At 42.1% G+C, this 14,394-nt stretch overlaps 1 protein-coding gene across 1 annotated transcript in view; it reads right to left on the minus strand.

Annotated features, from left to right (window-relative positions):
• The window catches only part of LOC126267614 (SCY1-like protein 2), a 966,784-nt gene that overhangs the window by 342,123 nt on the left and 610,267 nt on the right, over nucleotides 1-14,394 (minus strand). Inside the window, exon 7 of the mRNA XM_049972914.1 lies at nucleotides 14,011-14,156. Within this exon, the coding sequence (XP_049828871.1) occupies nucleotides 14,011-14,156 (146 nt within the window). The remainder of the gene's footprint in view (nucleotides 1-14,010; nucleotides 14,157-14,394) is intronic.

Genomic DNA, 14,394 nt, shown 5'->3' on the forward strand with positions numbered 1-14,394 from the left:
TTTATCTAAGCCGCTAACGTCACCGGATAAATTTACGCTGTTTGCCCATTCTTCCTGCAGAGATGATCGAAAGTCTTAGAGAGTGGTTTGTGCATGCTAACGTGATGCAACCCGTCCCCTAGTGCATCCCAGAGGTGCGTGCGCATATCTGCCCCGTCCATGAAACATCAGTCACGAGGTCGAGCATTATCGTCCAGTAATACGAAGTCGGGGCCCAAAGCACCTCACCACAGCTGCACATGAGTTCCCAAGACCTCGCCACGATACCACACAGCAATTAAGTATTGCTGATTCACTCATACAACTACACTACTGGCCATTAAAATTGCTACACCACGAAGACGACGTGCTACAGACGCGAAATTTAAACGACAGGAAGAAGATGCTATGATATGCAAATGATTAGCTTTTCAGAGCATTAACACAAGATTGGCGCCGGTGCCGGCCCCTACAACGTGGTGACACGAGGAAAGTTTCCAACCGATTTCTCATACACAAACAGCAGTTGACTGCCGTTGGTCGTGCAACGTTGTTGTGATGCCTCGTGTAAGGAGGAGAAATGCGTACCATCACCTTTCCGACTTTGATAAATGTCAGATTGCAACCTATCGCGATTGCGGTTTATCGTATCGAGACATTGCTGCTCGCGTTGGTCGAGATCCAATGCCTGTTAGCAGAATATTGAATCGGTGGGTTTAGGAGGCTAATACGGAACGCCGTGCTGGATCCCAACGGCCTCGTATCACTAGCAGTCGAGATGACAGGTATCTTATCCGCATGGCTGTAACGGATCGTGCAGCCACGCCTCGATCCCTGAGTCAACAGATGGGGACGTTTGCAAGACAACAACCATCTGCACGAACAGTTCGACGACTTTGGCAGCAGCACGGACTATCAGCTCGGAGACCATGGCTGCGGTTACCCTTGACGCTGCATCACAGACCGGAGCGCCTGCGATGGTGTACTCAATGACGAACCTGGGTGCACGAATGGCAAAACGTCATTTTTTCGGATGAATCCAGGTTCTGTTTACAGGATCATGATGGTCGCCATCGTGATTGTCGACATCGCGGTGAGCGCACATAGGAAGCGTGTATTCGTCATTACCATACTGGCGTTTCACCCGGCGAGAAGGTATGGGGTACCATTGGTTACAGGTCTCGGTCACATCTTGTTTGCCCTCACGGCACTTTGAACGGTTACATTCCAGATGTGTTACGACCCGTGGCTCTATCCTTAATTCTGTCCCGGCGAAAGCCTACCTTTCAGCAGGATAATGCACGACCGCATGTTGCACGTCCTGTACGGGCCTTTCTGTATATAGAAAATGTTCGACTGCTGTCCTGGCCAGCACATCTACAGATCTCTCATCAATTGAAAACGTCTGGTCAATGGTGGCTGAGCAAATGGCTCGTCACAATACGCCAGTCACTACTCTTGATGGACTGTGGTACCTTGATGAAGCTACATGGGTAGCTAGCTGTATCTGTACACGCCTTCCAAGCTCTGTTTGACTCAATGCCCAGACGTATCAAGGCCATTATAACGGCCAGAGATGGTTTTCAGGGTACTAATTTATCAGCATCTATGCACCCAAATTGCGTGAAAATGTAATCATGTCAATTCTAGTATAATGTATTTGTCCAATGAATACCTGTTTATCATCTGCATTTCTTCTTGGTGTAGCAATTTTAATGGCCAGTAGTGTACATAAAGAGATGTCAGAGTGGTCAATATAATCACTACCCACGCCATTAGGGATCGACTTCGATATCAATGGTTTGGTCCCGAAATGGTGTTCCATGTTCCATGTTTCCTCCAGATGCGAATCCGTCGAGAATCGCTGTCCAGACCAAATCGGTTATCATCTGTGGGAAGAAACTGGCCCACTGTTCGATTGCACAGGTGGCATCTCCACTCTAGACGTTCCCTTCTGTGAAGACGCATCTGAGGTACACATACAGCGAGCCTCCGACAGTAAAGGCTACTCTTCCGAAGACTTCTGTACGCCGTTTGCCTCTGTACAACAAGTCCAGGAGATGCTGCGAGGTAAGTTGCCAGTTACAGTGCAGTACTGAGGCGGTATCGTCAGGCCCTTAAAGCCAAAAAACGGTTGACTCTGTCTGATGTCACACCTGGTCGGCTCTGTCCTGGTCTCCGGGATACAGTTTCGGTCTCTGTAAACTGCAGCCTCATCCCAGAATCAACAGAACGGTTCACACTAAGCCATCGGGCCATCTCAGTTTGAGACTGTTCTGCTTCCATTCTTCTCATTACCCTCCACCGCAGATAGCCTGGTAGGCGTCTTCTCTCTGCCATACGGCACCATCTGTGACTGTATACACAGGGAGTGTGGATGTGAGAGTACCCGTCAAGCAGAATGCCGTTTGATAGGTGCCCTGACGTCACCGTTGGCGTGGTTGTCCAGAATGCCGTCTTTAGTGTAGGACACTATGGTACGAACATCTGTTGACAGCTTTTATGATTGTATCGTCAATTAGAGACAGGACGGGAAAATACTGGTTTATTTCTTTAGCTTTGGACACCAGTGTACTTAGCAAAGCCCGTTGATATCCCGAGGCCCTAGAGCTTCCCTTGTAGACATTTCAGAGGCTGTGATGGAAGGTTGACTCTTACGGCAAGTTATGCTTACGGCCGCCGTGGAAATTAGCGGGAAGAGCTGTAATTGGCTGCTACGGAGACGAAGTTTTGTAGTGGCAGATCTGCCGTTCTGTTTGATAGCGACGATTGGCGGCAAAATTGTTGTTGGGGCGCGACTGCCTGGTTACTGGCGCAGTGCAGCAGGTCTGGAGGACCATGGCTAAGAAAACAGAACACAGAGCCGTCGTGATCGTCGCAGAGTCGGAAATTAATTACTCTTCGTTACCCCATCGGAGAGTAGTTGGTTAGAGTCTTATCCGTCCGGTCTACATCTACATCTGCATAGATACTCCGCAGGCCACCGTACAGTGCGTGGCGGAGGGTACCCTGCACCACTACCTTTCATCTCCTTTCCTGTTCTACTCGGAAATAGAGCGAGGGAAAAACGACTGCCTACATTCCTCCGTATGAGCCCTAATTTCTCGTATCTTATCTTTCGTGGTGCTTACGCGCAATGTATGCTGGTGGCAGTAGAATTGTTCGGTACTCAGCCTCAAATGCCGGTTCACTAAATTTTGTCAGGTGTTCTGCAGCTCTGCAATCACATTTAAGTGCCTGGCAGAGGGTTCATCGAACCACCTTCACAATTCTCTATTATTCCAATCTCGTATAGCGCGCGGGAAGAATGAACGCCTGTATCTTTCCGTACGAGCTTCTGATTTCCCTTATTTTATCGTGGCGATCATTCCGCCCTATGTAGGTCGGTGTCAACAAAATATTTTCGCATTCGGAGGAGAAAGTTGGTGATTTGAATTTCGTGAGAACATTCCGTCGCAACGAAATACGCCTATCTTTTAATGATTTCCAGCTCAAATGCTGTATTATTTCTGTGACACTCTCGTCCATATTTCGCTGTAACACAAAACGTGCTGCCTTTCTTTGAACTTTTTCGATGTACTCCGTCAGTCCTATCTGGTAAGGATCCCACACCGCGCAGCAGTATTCTAAAAGAGGACGGACAAGCGGCTCGTTACTAGGTCTGTTACATTTTCTAACTGTCCTGCCAATAAAACGCAGCCTTTGGTTTGCCTACCCCACAACATTTTCAATGTGTTCTTTCCAATTTAAGTTGTTCGTAATTGCAATACCTAGATATTTAGTTGAATTTACGGCTTTTATATTAGACTGATTTATCGCGTAACCGAAGTTTAACGAGACCTTTTAGCACTCATGTGGGTGACCTCACAGTTTTCATTATTTAGGGTCAACTGCCACTTTTCGCACCATTCAGATATTTTTTCTAAATCGTTTTGCAGTTTGTTTTGATCTTCTGATGACTTTTTTAGTCGACAAACGACAGCGTCATCTGCAAAGAACCGAAGACGGCTGCTCAGATTGTCTCCCAAGTCGTTTACATAGATAAGGAACAGCAAAGGGCCTACAACACTACTTTGGGGAACGCCTGAAATCACTTCTGTTTTACTTGATGACTTTCGTCTATGACCTGTCTGACAGGAAATCGCAAATCCTGCCACATAACTGAGACGATAGTCCATAAGCACGCAATTTTACTACGAGCCGCTTCTGTGTGTCAAAAGCTTTCCGGAAATCCAGGAATACGGAATCGATCTGAAGTCACTTGTCAATAGCAGACGATATTCCATAAGCACGCAATTTTACTACGAGCCGCTTGTGTGTGTCAAAAGCCTTCCGGATATCCAGGAATAGCGAATCAATCTTAACTCCCTTGTCAATAGCACTCAGCACTTCATGTGAATAAAGAGCTAGTTGTGTTTCACAGGATCTATATTTTCTGAACCCATGTTGACTGTGTGTCAATAGACCGTTTCCTTCGAGGTAATTCATAATGTTCGAACACAATATATGTTCTAAAATCCTGCTGAATATCGATCTTAACGATATGGGCCTGTAATTTAGTGGATTACTCCTAGTACCTTTCTTGAATATTGGTGTGACCTGTCCAGCTTTCCAGTCTTTCGTCGAGCGAATGGTTGTATGTGACTGTTAAGTATGGAGCTAATGCGTCAGCATACTCCGAAAGGAGCCTAATTGGTACATAGTCTGGACCAGAAGACTTGCTTTTATTACGTGATTTGACTTGCTTCACTACTCCGAGTATATTTACTTTTACGTTAGTTATGTTGGCAGCTGTTCTCGAAAAGAACGCCGCCTGTCCTCCAGTGATTCCCATTTCAGTTTCCCGAAATGTCCCTGTTCAAAGCTACCGGTAACAAATCTAGCAGCCCGTCTCTGAATTGCTTCGATGTCTTCCTTCAGACCGACCTGATACGGATCCCAACCAGTCGAACGCTATTCAAGAATACGTCGCAACAGCGTCCTATATGCGATCTCCTTTACACGTGAACCACCCTTTCCTAAAATTCTCCCGATAATCGTCGATGACTTACCTTCCCTACCACATGCTCATACCATCTCGTATCGCTTTGCAACGTTACGCCCAGATGTTTGAACGACTTAATTGTGCCAAGCAGGACAGTAGTTATACTGTATCCAAACATTACAGGTTTGTTCTTCCGATTCATTAGTATTAACTTACATTTTTCCACATTTAGGGGTAGATGCCAGTAGACACGCCAACTGGAAGTTTTGTCTAAGTTGTCTTGTATATTCGTACAGTCACTCAAATTCGACACACCACGGCATCATCAGCAGACAACCGCAGACTGCAGCCCACCCTGTCCGCCAAATCATTTATGTATAGAGAGAACAACAGCGGTCCTGTCACAGTTCCCTGGGGCACTCCTGACGATGCACTTGTCTCTGATGATCAATCGTAGTCGAGGGCAACATACTGGTTTCTATTATTTAAGCAGTCTTATAGTCACTCTCATATCTGAAAACTTTTTCCATCTGCTCGTACCCTCATTAACAGCCTGCAATGTGGCATGGTGTCAAATGCTTTCCGGAAATCTAGAAATATGGAATTTGCTTATTGTCTCTCATCCGTAGTTCTCAGTATATCATGTGAGAAAAGGGCAAGTTTCGCACAAGCGATGCTTTCTAACACCATGCTGATTCGTGGGCATAATCTTCTCAGTCTCAAGAAAGTTTATTACATTCGAATTGAGAGTATGTTCAAGGATTCAGCAGCAAACAGTAGTTAGGGATATTGGCCTGTAATTTTGTGGGTCCGTTCTTTTACCCTTCTTATATACTGACGTCACCTACGCTTTTCTCCAGTCGCTTGGGACTTCGTGGTGGGCGAAATATTCACGATAAATGCAAGAGGTCAGCCGGACAAATAGAGTTTCACGGTAGAGTTTGGAGCCCTCTACCTAGGACGCCGTCAGTCTCATCGCAACGCACCCGGCCACGAATCGCAGCTGTCGCCTCTTCGCCGGAATTTGCTGTTTGTGGGAATATACGCTGCTCCGGTCAGAGGGAATCGGTCAGTCGATTTCACACCCGCAAGCCAGAAGCTTTGTCTTCACAGCAGATTCACTTACCATCACATTCCCTTCATTAGCAGTGGGGTGGCAAAGCGATCGATCATTGAGACGTTATTTGCGATTACACTTAATGTTAATGTTTGTCTTTGAGTCAATAAATCTCATTGTAATACTTCCAGTTACAATTTTCTCTGTTGATCCACACTATTTCCCTGAATTCCAACTCATCATTATTTCTGAGGGGAAACAATAATCGATCTCTTAACTAAATTTGTGTGAAGTTGAGCTTGTTGAAGACGGGTTGCATTGCGGCCAAATTGATTCAGCATATTTCCTTGCGTATAAGTGATGTGCATCCTCATGAATGTGGTACGTATCAGAGTTTTACTGTGGTCTTAATTTGGATGTCAGCTAGGGACCCACACACGCCACCACAGTCTACTTTCCATTATCTATGTGGAGGCTACCTAGCCAACGTTACCTCGGTCTCCCAATAGATCGTTTACCATCGAGTCTCAACGAAAAGCCACGTTTTACTATTGTTTCTTCGTCTGTTCGAAGTACGTTTGGAGTGGCCCAGCGGTTCTAGGCGACTGGATTCGTGATTTCCTGTCAGGAAGGTCGCAGTTCGTAGTAATAGACGGCAAATCATCGAGTAAAACTGAAGTGATATCAGGTGTTCCCCAGGGAAGCGTCCTGGGACCTCTACTGTTCCTGATCTATATAAATGACCTGGGTGACAATCTGAGCAGTTCTCTTAGCTTGTTCGCAGATGATGCTGTAATTTACCGTCTAGTAAGGTCATCCGAAGACCAGTATCAGCTGCAAAGCGATTTAGAAAAGATTGCTGTATGGTGTGTCAGGTGGCAGTTGACGCTAAATAACGAAAAGTGTGAGATGATCCACATGAGTTCCAAAAGAAATCCGTTGGAATTCGATTACTCGATAAATAGTACAATTCTCAAGGCTGTCAATTCAACTAAGTACCTGGGTGTTAAAATTACAAACAACTTCAGTTGGAAGGACCACATAGATAATATTGTCGGGAAGGCGAGCCAAAGGTTGCGTTTCATTGGCAGGACACTTAGAAGATGCAACAAGTCCACTAAAGAGACAGCTTACACTACACTCGTTCGTCCTCTGTTAGAATATTGCTGCGCGGTGTGGGATCCTTACCAGGTGGGATTGACGGAGGACATCGAGAGGGTGCAAAGAAGGGCAGCTCGTTTTGTATTTTCGCGTTATAGGGGAGAGAGTGTGGCAGATATGATACACGAGTTGGGATGGAAGTCATTACAGCATAGACGTTTTTCGTCGCGGCGAGACCTTTTTACGAAATTTCAGTCACCAACTTTCTCTTCCGAATGCGAAAATATTTTGTTGAGCCCAACCTACATAGGTAGGAATGATCATCAAAATAAAATAAGAGAAATCAGAGCTCGAACAGAAAGGTTTAGGTGTTCGTTTTTCCCGCTCGCTGTTCGGGAGTGGAATAGTAGAGAGATAGTATGATTGTGGTTCGATGAACCCTCTGCCAAGCACTTAAATGTGAATTGCAGAGTAGTCATGTAGATGTAGATGTAGATGTACAGTCTGGAACCGCACGACCGCGACGATCACAGGTTCGAATCCTGCCTCGGGCGTGGATGTGTGCGATGTCTTTAGGTTACTTAGGTTTAAGTAATTCAAAGTTCTAGGGGAATCATCACCTCCGAAGTAGAGTCCCATAGTGCTAAACAAAAAAGAAAACAAAAAAGTAAAGAAGTACGTTCTGTACCATCGTATACGGTTTTCCTCATTTTCAGATCCTTAGACTGGGAAAAATAAGAATGAATAAATGACGATGGAATATTACTCAAACATTGTTCTATTTGCTTTATCTCACACAAACTTAATGGTAGAACAAAGACTAATGATTGTACACTAGCCTTACGATCAGGCTTGTACTGTAACCAAACGAAGCCAGAAAAATCGGAATCCATTGTAGAATATCATGAATAGAACTAAAGTCAAGCACACAGGATATGACAAATCTGTCACAACGGGAGACAGCAAAATTTGTCAACTTATAATTAAACACAAAACATAATTACGTAATAAAAATATTCACGTTCAACATTAATGTGTGGCGTGTAAATAGAAACATCATTGATTCATCAAACTAATAAACTGACAGTATGGATTTATAGCCAAATGTAAATATACTATAAAACGAAAAAATGAAGGAACACGCCAGTTCATATGAAATATGTGACGAAACAGGAACTTGGAAAACATCCTGAAAAACCGGCGTATTATAGGAAATTAAAAGTAGTTCCAGAAATTACATACTCCGGAGCAGCAATTGTATGCGTGGTGGGACACAGGCCTGGAAGTACTCGAGCGAAACGTAAAAAAAAATATTTTTGGTAAGTAAATACGTATATCAATATAGCCGCAAATCAACTGTACCAGCACCTCTATGTATTGCGCTATTACAAAGCAGTGAGTGGACACAAAACTGCGTATTGAGTATTATTCAAAACGCATAAGGCACGAAGGTGAACCCTTACAACAAACCCAAGTTCTCACTGTAAGGATAAATTCCAGTACTGAATTTAATGCACGATATACATAAACATACTGAGGTAAAGGTAAGCTCTACAGGGAAAACTGTTTTTGCAAGACTGTGAGCTGGAAAGAAGGAATAAATGACGATGGAATATTACTCAAACATTGTTCTATTTGCTTTATCTCACGTAAACGTAATGGTAGAACAAAGACAAATGATTGTACACTAGCCTGATGATCAGTTACAATTAGATAAAAATAGTGTGTATTCAGTAGATCGAAAAGAAAATTTAAAATAATAATAAAGATGCTACAGTGGCTTATAGGTTTTTGCTTTTAAGGTGATTGAAGTCAATGATTACTTGGGGAGCAAAGTAAATAAACATGGTATAAAACAGGATGGAATACTTTCAAGCAAGTAAACAGTGTTTCCATAGTTACTTGTCTAATGCTATAATGTGTCTAGAATGGACATTTAAATACTGAGTTTTTTCACTGAGCAATGGAAAGAAGTATGCTGGAGAAACTAGAAGGGACAGGATAACCAAATCACGTATCAGGGACCGGACTGGAAGTAGAGACGTACACGTAATTACAACAGCAGTAAAAATGAATTGGCGGTAGGGAGGACACGTAGTTGTGGTTAGAATGGACGATATTGCTCAAGATTTTTCATAATTAAATTCTGCTAGTAAAATGGACCATACTCTCTCAATGTGTCTTGTGATATGCCCTGAAATACCTCAGGTTTTACTTTGACTCGTTTCGTTGATAGATTAACATGGCGCTGTCCTGTATCCACACGGTCCTATGTGGTGACCTGGCGGGAGGCGTGATATATCTTGTGGGATTCTCTTTGGTTAGCGATGGCCAATCTGAGGGCCGAACTTGGCTTGGTCTGAGCCGTGAGGCCAGTCTGGAGGTTGCCCCAGCTGCTCATGAGATTTACACACTTTTTTTACGATACTGGCTCTGTTGAGCCACGTGGTCGCAGGTTGCTGTTCCACATCATGCTGCCACAAAACTGTTGGGATTGCTACATGTTACTGATAAAGCAACGCATTGCAAATATAATCGGTTGCATTCACGTAGAAAGAGTCTGTTTTCTTGTCGCGTTTAGGCACACTAACTCTCTTGCAAATGTTTATCCTTCCCATAGAAAACAGTGCTTAGTTTCTGTGTGGATCAATTTGAGTTTCAGGTGGATCGGAATATCCATCAAGCTAACGCCATCCATGATCATGATAGATACTGACTCCCAAAATCCGGTAAAAGTCAGTTCGATTCTTTCATGTTCCTATATTGGCGCATCGTAGAAAGCAATGTATTTCATTCGTGCTCTGTTTGAATTTCGACACTGAAAATGGAGCCCTGTGCATATTTTGTAAAATGAATGACTTTGCTCTTTTTTCCCCAACCACATGCTCATACAAACTCATGGCTTGCGACAGGCACACAATGATTCCATGCCCTTTTTAATTCCACCGCCGCTCGCAAATGTCTGTATATTTCGTCACATTTCGCCACTAGTATTAGTACGTATTACCTGATTTTTCAAAATTTTTTCGGTAAGCTCTCGTACAGCGGACTGATGGCAATATAGCAGCGCAGTCAGCATACGCTGCAGATCAGCTTTATGAAATGCTCTTAGAAACGTTCTCTTGTGCTCAGAGGCCAGAGTTTTTGAATTTCTGTAATATTCACAGTTGTTTCAAATTATATAATCTACGTAAACATGTGCATTGCGCGGAATCATGTAAAAGAGTTCATAATCTTTGTTCCTCTTATTTCCAGTTATTCTTCTTGTTGTACTAACTAATCAGTTCTTTCTGAGACACGCGAATCTCCGTTGCACTTGGAAAAGTTAGCTGTTGTCGGCACCTTAATTATAGTCACATGCGTTTTCATTTGGACTTGCCAGAGAATCGGCTGTAATTAATAATTAATATACTTTGTTTGTTTGAGACAACAGTTAGGCTACAGCGTGTGACATATGATTGTTCACACTCCATTAACCACGACAGTCCAGTGAAGGAACATCCGTCTTTGGATGGATCTCGGTTTTCGATAAACAGTTCAGGTAATGTGTTTCAGGGCGGCGTTGTATTCCAGATTGCCAGTTTCACCATATAACAGAAAACAGAACTACTTATACGTGCCAGACAAAAACAATTCCGCAGATAAAGTTACTGACTTAGCTTAGTAGGCAATGTCACAACAATATAGCATCAAAATTTCATTGTCAGCCACATCTTTTCTGTGAACTTTTCTCGTAGGGATGTGACCTAACGCATTCAAGACAACAGCAAAACACCTTGTAACGTAACTACACTACACGTCTTACACACATTTATACTTTTTTGTTGAATGTCTATTTGTCTAATAGCATTTATTGTATTTATCGATTCCATGTCATTATTGCAACATTTTTGCTTCTTTATTTTTCTACGTAAATCGTATCAGTAGAAATTTGTAGCAATTACAGCAAAGAAATTATAATATCCCCTGGTTAGGCAGATAATATTTTAATATTTATATTTGTATGTATCCAAAAATATAAAACTGTCTGGCGGAGTGTCTAATGGTAAATACTGGCTTCTGTCTTAACCTGTATGCACTACACTACCTCAAGACTGTGATGATATTGAGTGAAATGATGATATAGGAAATTACATATACATTTAACAGCCATTGTTCGATGTGTCGGTTTGTCTTCAGAATTCGATTGCTTTAGCACTGTGAATACGTCACGATTTAGCAACAGTGTAACTGTTTCATTAGGTAGCTAGTCAGATACTGAGATAAAGTAGGGATAGATTACAAATATGTCATTTTATTACTAATGTAAATTAATTCTAAACATAAAATGACACCAGTAAGTGGCATAAAAATGAATGCACGGTTCTAACGGCACTGAACGTTGGCATAATAATCCCAACTCATTTGGCGTAAAAACAAGAAAGGATAAAAGCAAGGGCTAGATAATAAAAGTGTAACAGTGATTAAGGAAACCTTAACTGACACTAGCACTAAAGTTCATGGGAGAAATTTCTGAACCATGTGATATAAAGACCGGTGTCAGACAAGGAGATGGACTCTCCCCATTAGTGTTTAACTGTGTTTTGGGAAACGTATGGCGAGGGCAAAAGTCGAGTCAAAATATAAATAAATCAATCAAATTATGTAGAACTAATATTAGCGTGGATTCCCTCGTCTTTGCAGATGATCTGCAAATTTTAACTAGTGATATTACCACAGCTCAGAACAAATAGAAATTCTTAAAGAAGTTGCAGAAAAAGTAGGACTACAAATATCATTCGAAAAAACTGAATATATGACATGGAACAAACAAGCACCAAAGTTTTTGAACACGAAATATGGAAAAATAAAAAAGGGTTTCTCAATTTAAATACGTAGGGGAAATCAAACAAGAAAACGGTCTGGAAAAAGCTGCAAACGAAGTTAGCTGTCAAAAATGGCAACTACGTTCATATTAACACAACATATTCAAGACGAAAATCGCTTTCTACATTCAGTAAACTTAGGCATTACAGCACTGTAATCAAACGTGAATGGCTTTATGGAGCAGAAACTTTAATTTTAAGTAGAAAGATGGTTATTGAAGGACTTCAAAAGAGATAAAGATTATTAGGAAAATATTAGGCCTCAAAATCACTGATGGAGGAACTCAGACATAGGCTGAGAAGTAATGAGGTAGAAGAATACACAAATATACATGGTGACATGAGAAAACGGAGACCTAAATTTTTTGGGAACATTAAAGAATTACATCCACTTGGTTGAGAAAATTAATAGTAGAATTCTATGAAAACAGAAGTAAGGCCAAAACTGAGCCAATTAAATGGATCGTTGCGATTAAGAAGGATCTTAAAGTAACCATTATAATTCAGGCAGACGCAACAGATAGAAAAACCTTCAGACAAAAGATATTTCATTGTGAAGTTGGTCAGAGTGAAACTAGAAAGCGGACTCGAGCACTGTGATCTGATGAAAGAAAGAGACTTCATTCTGAAAGGATGAAGCAAATTTGGACACCAAGGAAGTCCGATCATCAAAACCGACATTGATTAATTGTACCTCGTGTAGTCCTATTAGGCCCATACATGAATAATACGAGTAATAATAATAATAATAATAATAATAATAATAATAATAACATAATAAAACCTACATTATGGACAGGTAGAGAATTTAAGAAAATTCTTTCTAGAACGAGCAGAAACTAGCAAAATACACAAAGCAATCACGCATATAAATACATCGGCTACACCACTGCAATTTCATAACCACTTCTACAATTCTTTAGATCACATAACATCAACAGATACGAAGAAAGTAAATTGGAAAAAGAAAACACTACATGGCAAGCACCCGTATCATCTAACACAGCCACACATCGATCAAGACGCATCCAACACATGGCTAAGAAAAGGCAATATATACAGTGAGACGGAAGGATTCATGATTGCAATACAGGATCAAACAATAAACACCAGATATTACAGCAAGCATATTATTAAAGATCCCAATACCACAACAGATAAATGCAGACTTTGCAAACAACAAATAGAAACAGTAGATCACATCACAAGCGGATGTACAATACTAGCAAATACAGAATACCCCAGAAGACATGAAAATGTAGCAAAAATAATACATCAACAGCTTGCCTTAGAACATAAACTTATAAAACAATACGTTCCCACATACAAGTATAGACCACAAAATGTACTGGAGAATGATGAATACAAATTATACTGGAACAGAACCATTATAACAGATAAAACAACAACACATAACAAACCTGACATCATACTCACCAATAAAAAGAAGAAATTAACACAACTAATCGAAATATACATACCCAATACAACAAAAATACAAAAGAAAACAGGAGAAAAAATTGAAAAATACATCCAACTGGCTGAGGAAGTCAAGGATACGTGGCATCAGGATAAAGTTGACATTATACCAATTATACTATCAACTACAGGAGTCATACCACACAATATCCACCAGTACATTAATGCAATACAGCTACAGCCAAACTTATATATACAACTACAGAAATCCGTAATTACTGATACATGTTCAATCACCCGAAAGTTCCTAAATGCAATATAACATATACCGTACAGTTAAAAGGAAGTCACGCTTGATCAAGGTCCGCGTCACTTTCAGCTTCTGACCAGACATAACGTCTGAGATAAGAAAGAAATAATAACAATAACAAAGTTAATAGGTGCCATTACAATCTCGGATGGGACTTTTTCCACGAGATCGTTGCGTGTTTCCGGCACTACCCTCGCGGCGAAACTGGGTTTCAGCTGCGTTCCTTAGCGCATACGTGTTGTGTGGGACGACACAATTACGAGCAGTGGGCACCTACTGTAGCCGGTGTACTCACCACTTCCAGCTGCTTGAGATAGGTGGAGGCGCTGTGGTTGGCCTGTATGAGCGGCCGGCCCTGGTTGAAGATGGAGCAGATGACCATGCCCAGCGAGAACATGTCGCTCAGGATGCTGCACGACGAGGTCGTCTGCACCTCGGGCGCTGCAACACACAACAGGTACTCGATCAGCTGTGGACACTGTACACCGAGGCGTAGCTGCGTAAACCTTCCCGGTGCATTAACTGTATCCTTACTGGTCCTGCAGTACGATCGCACAATCATGTTGACACGATATTTCAGCGGTACGGACAAAGCACAGTGCCGGTGGAGGCCCAAGTATTACTGATCACACCGTTCAGAGCACACTGCTCTGCAGCAGGTGACTCCCTCATGTTCCCA

Source organism: Schistocerca gregaria, chromosome 4 (genome assembly GCF_023897955.1).
Source record: "Schistocerca gregaria isolate iqSchGreg1 chromosome 4, iqSchGreg1.2, whole genome shotgun sequence".
NCBI lineage: Eukaryota > Metazoa > Arthropoda > Insecta > Orthoptera > Acrididae > Schistocerca > Schistocerca gregaria.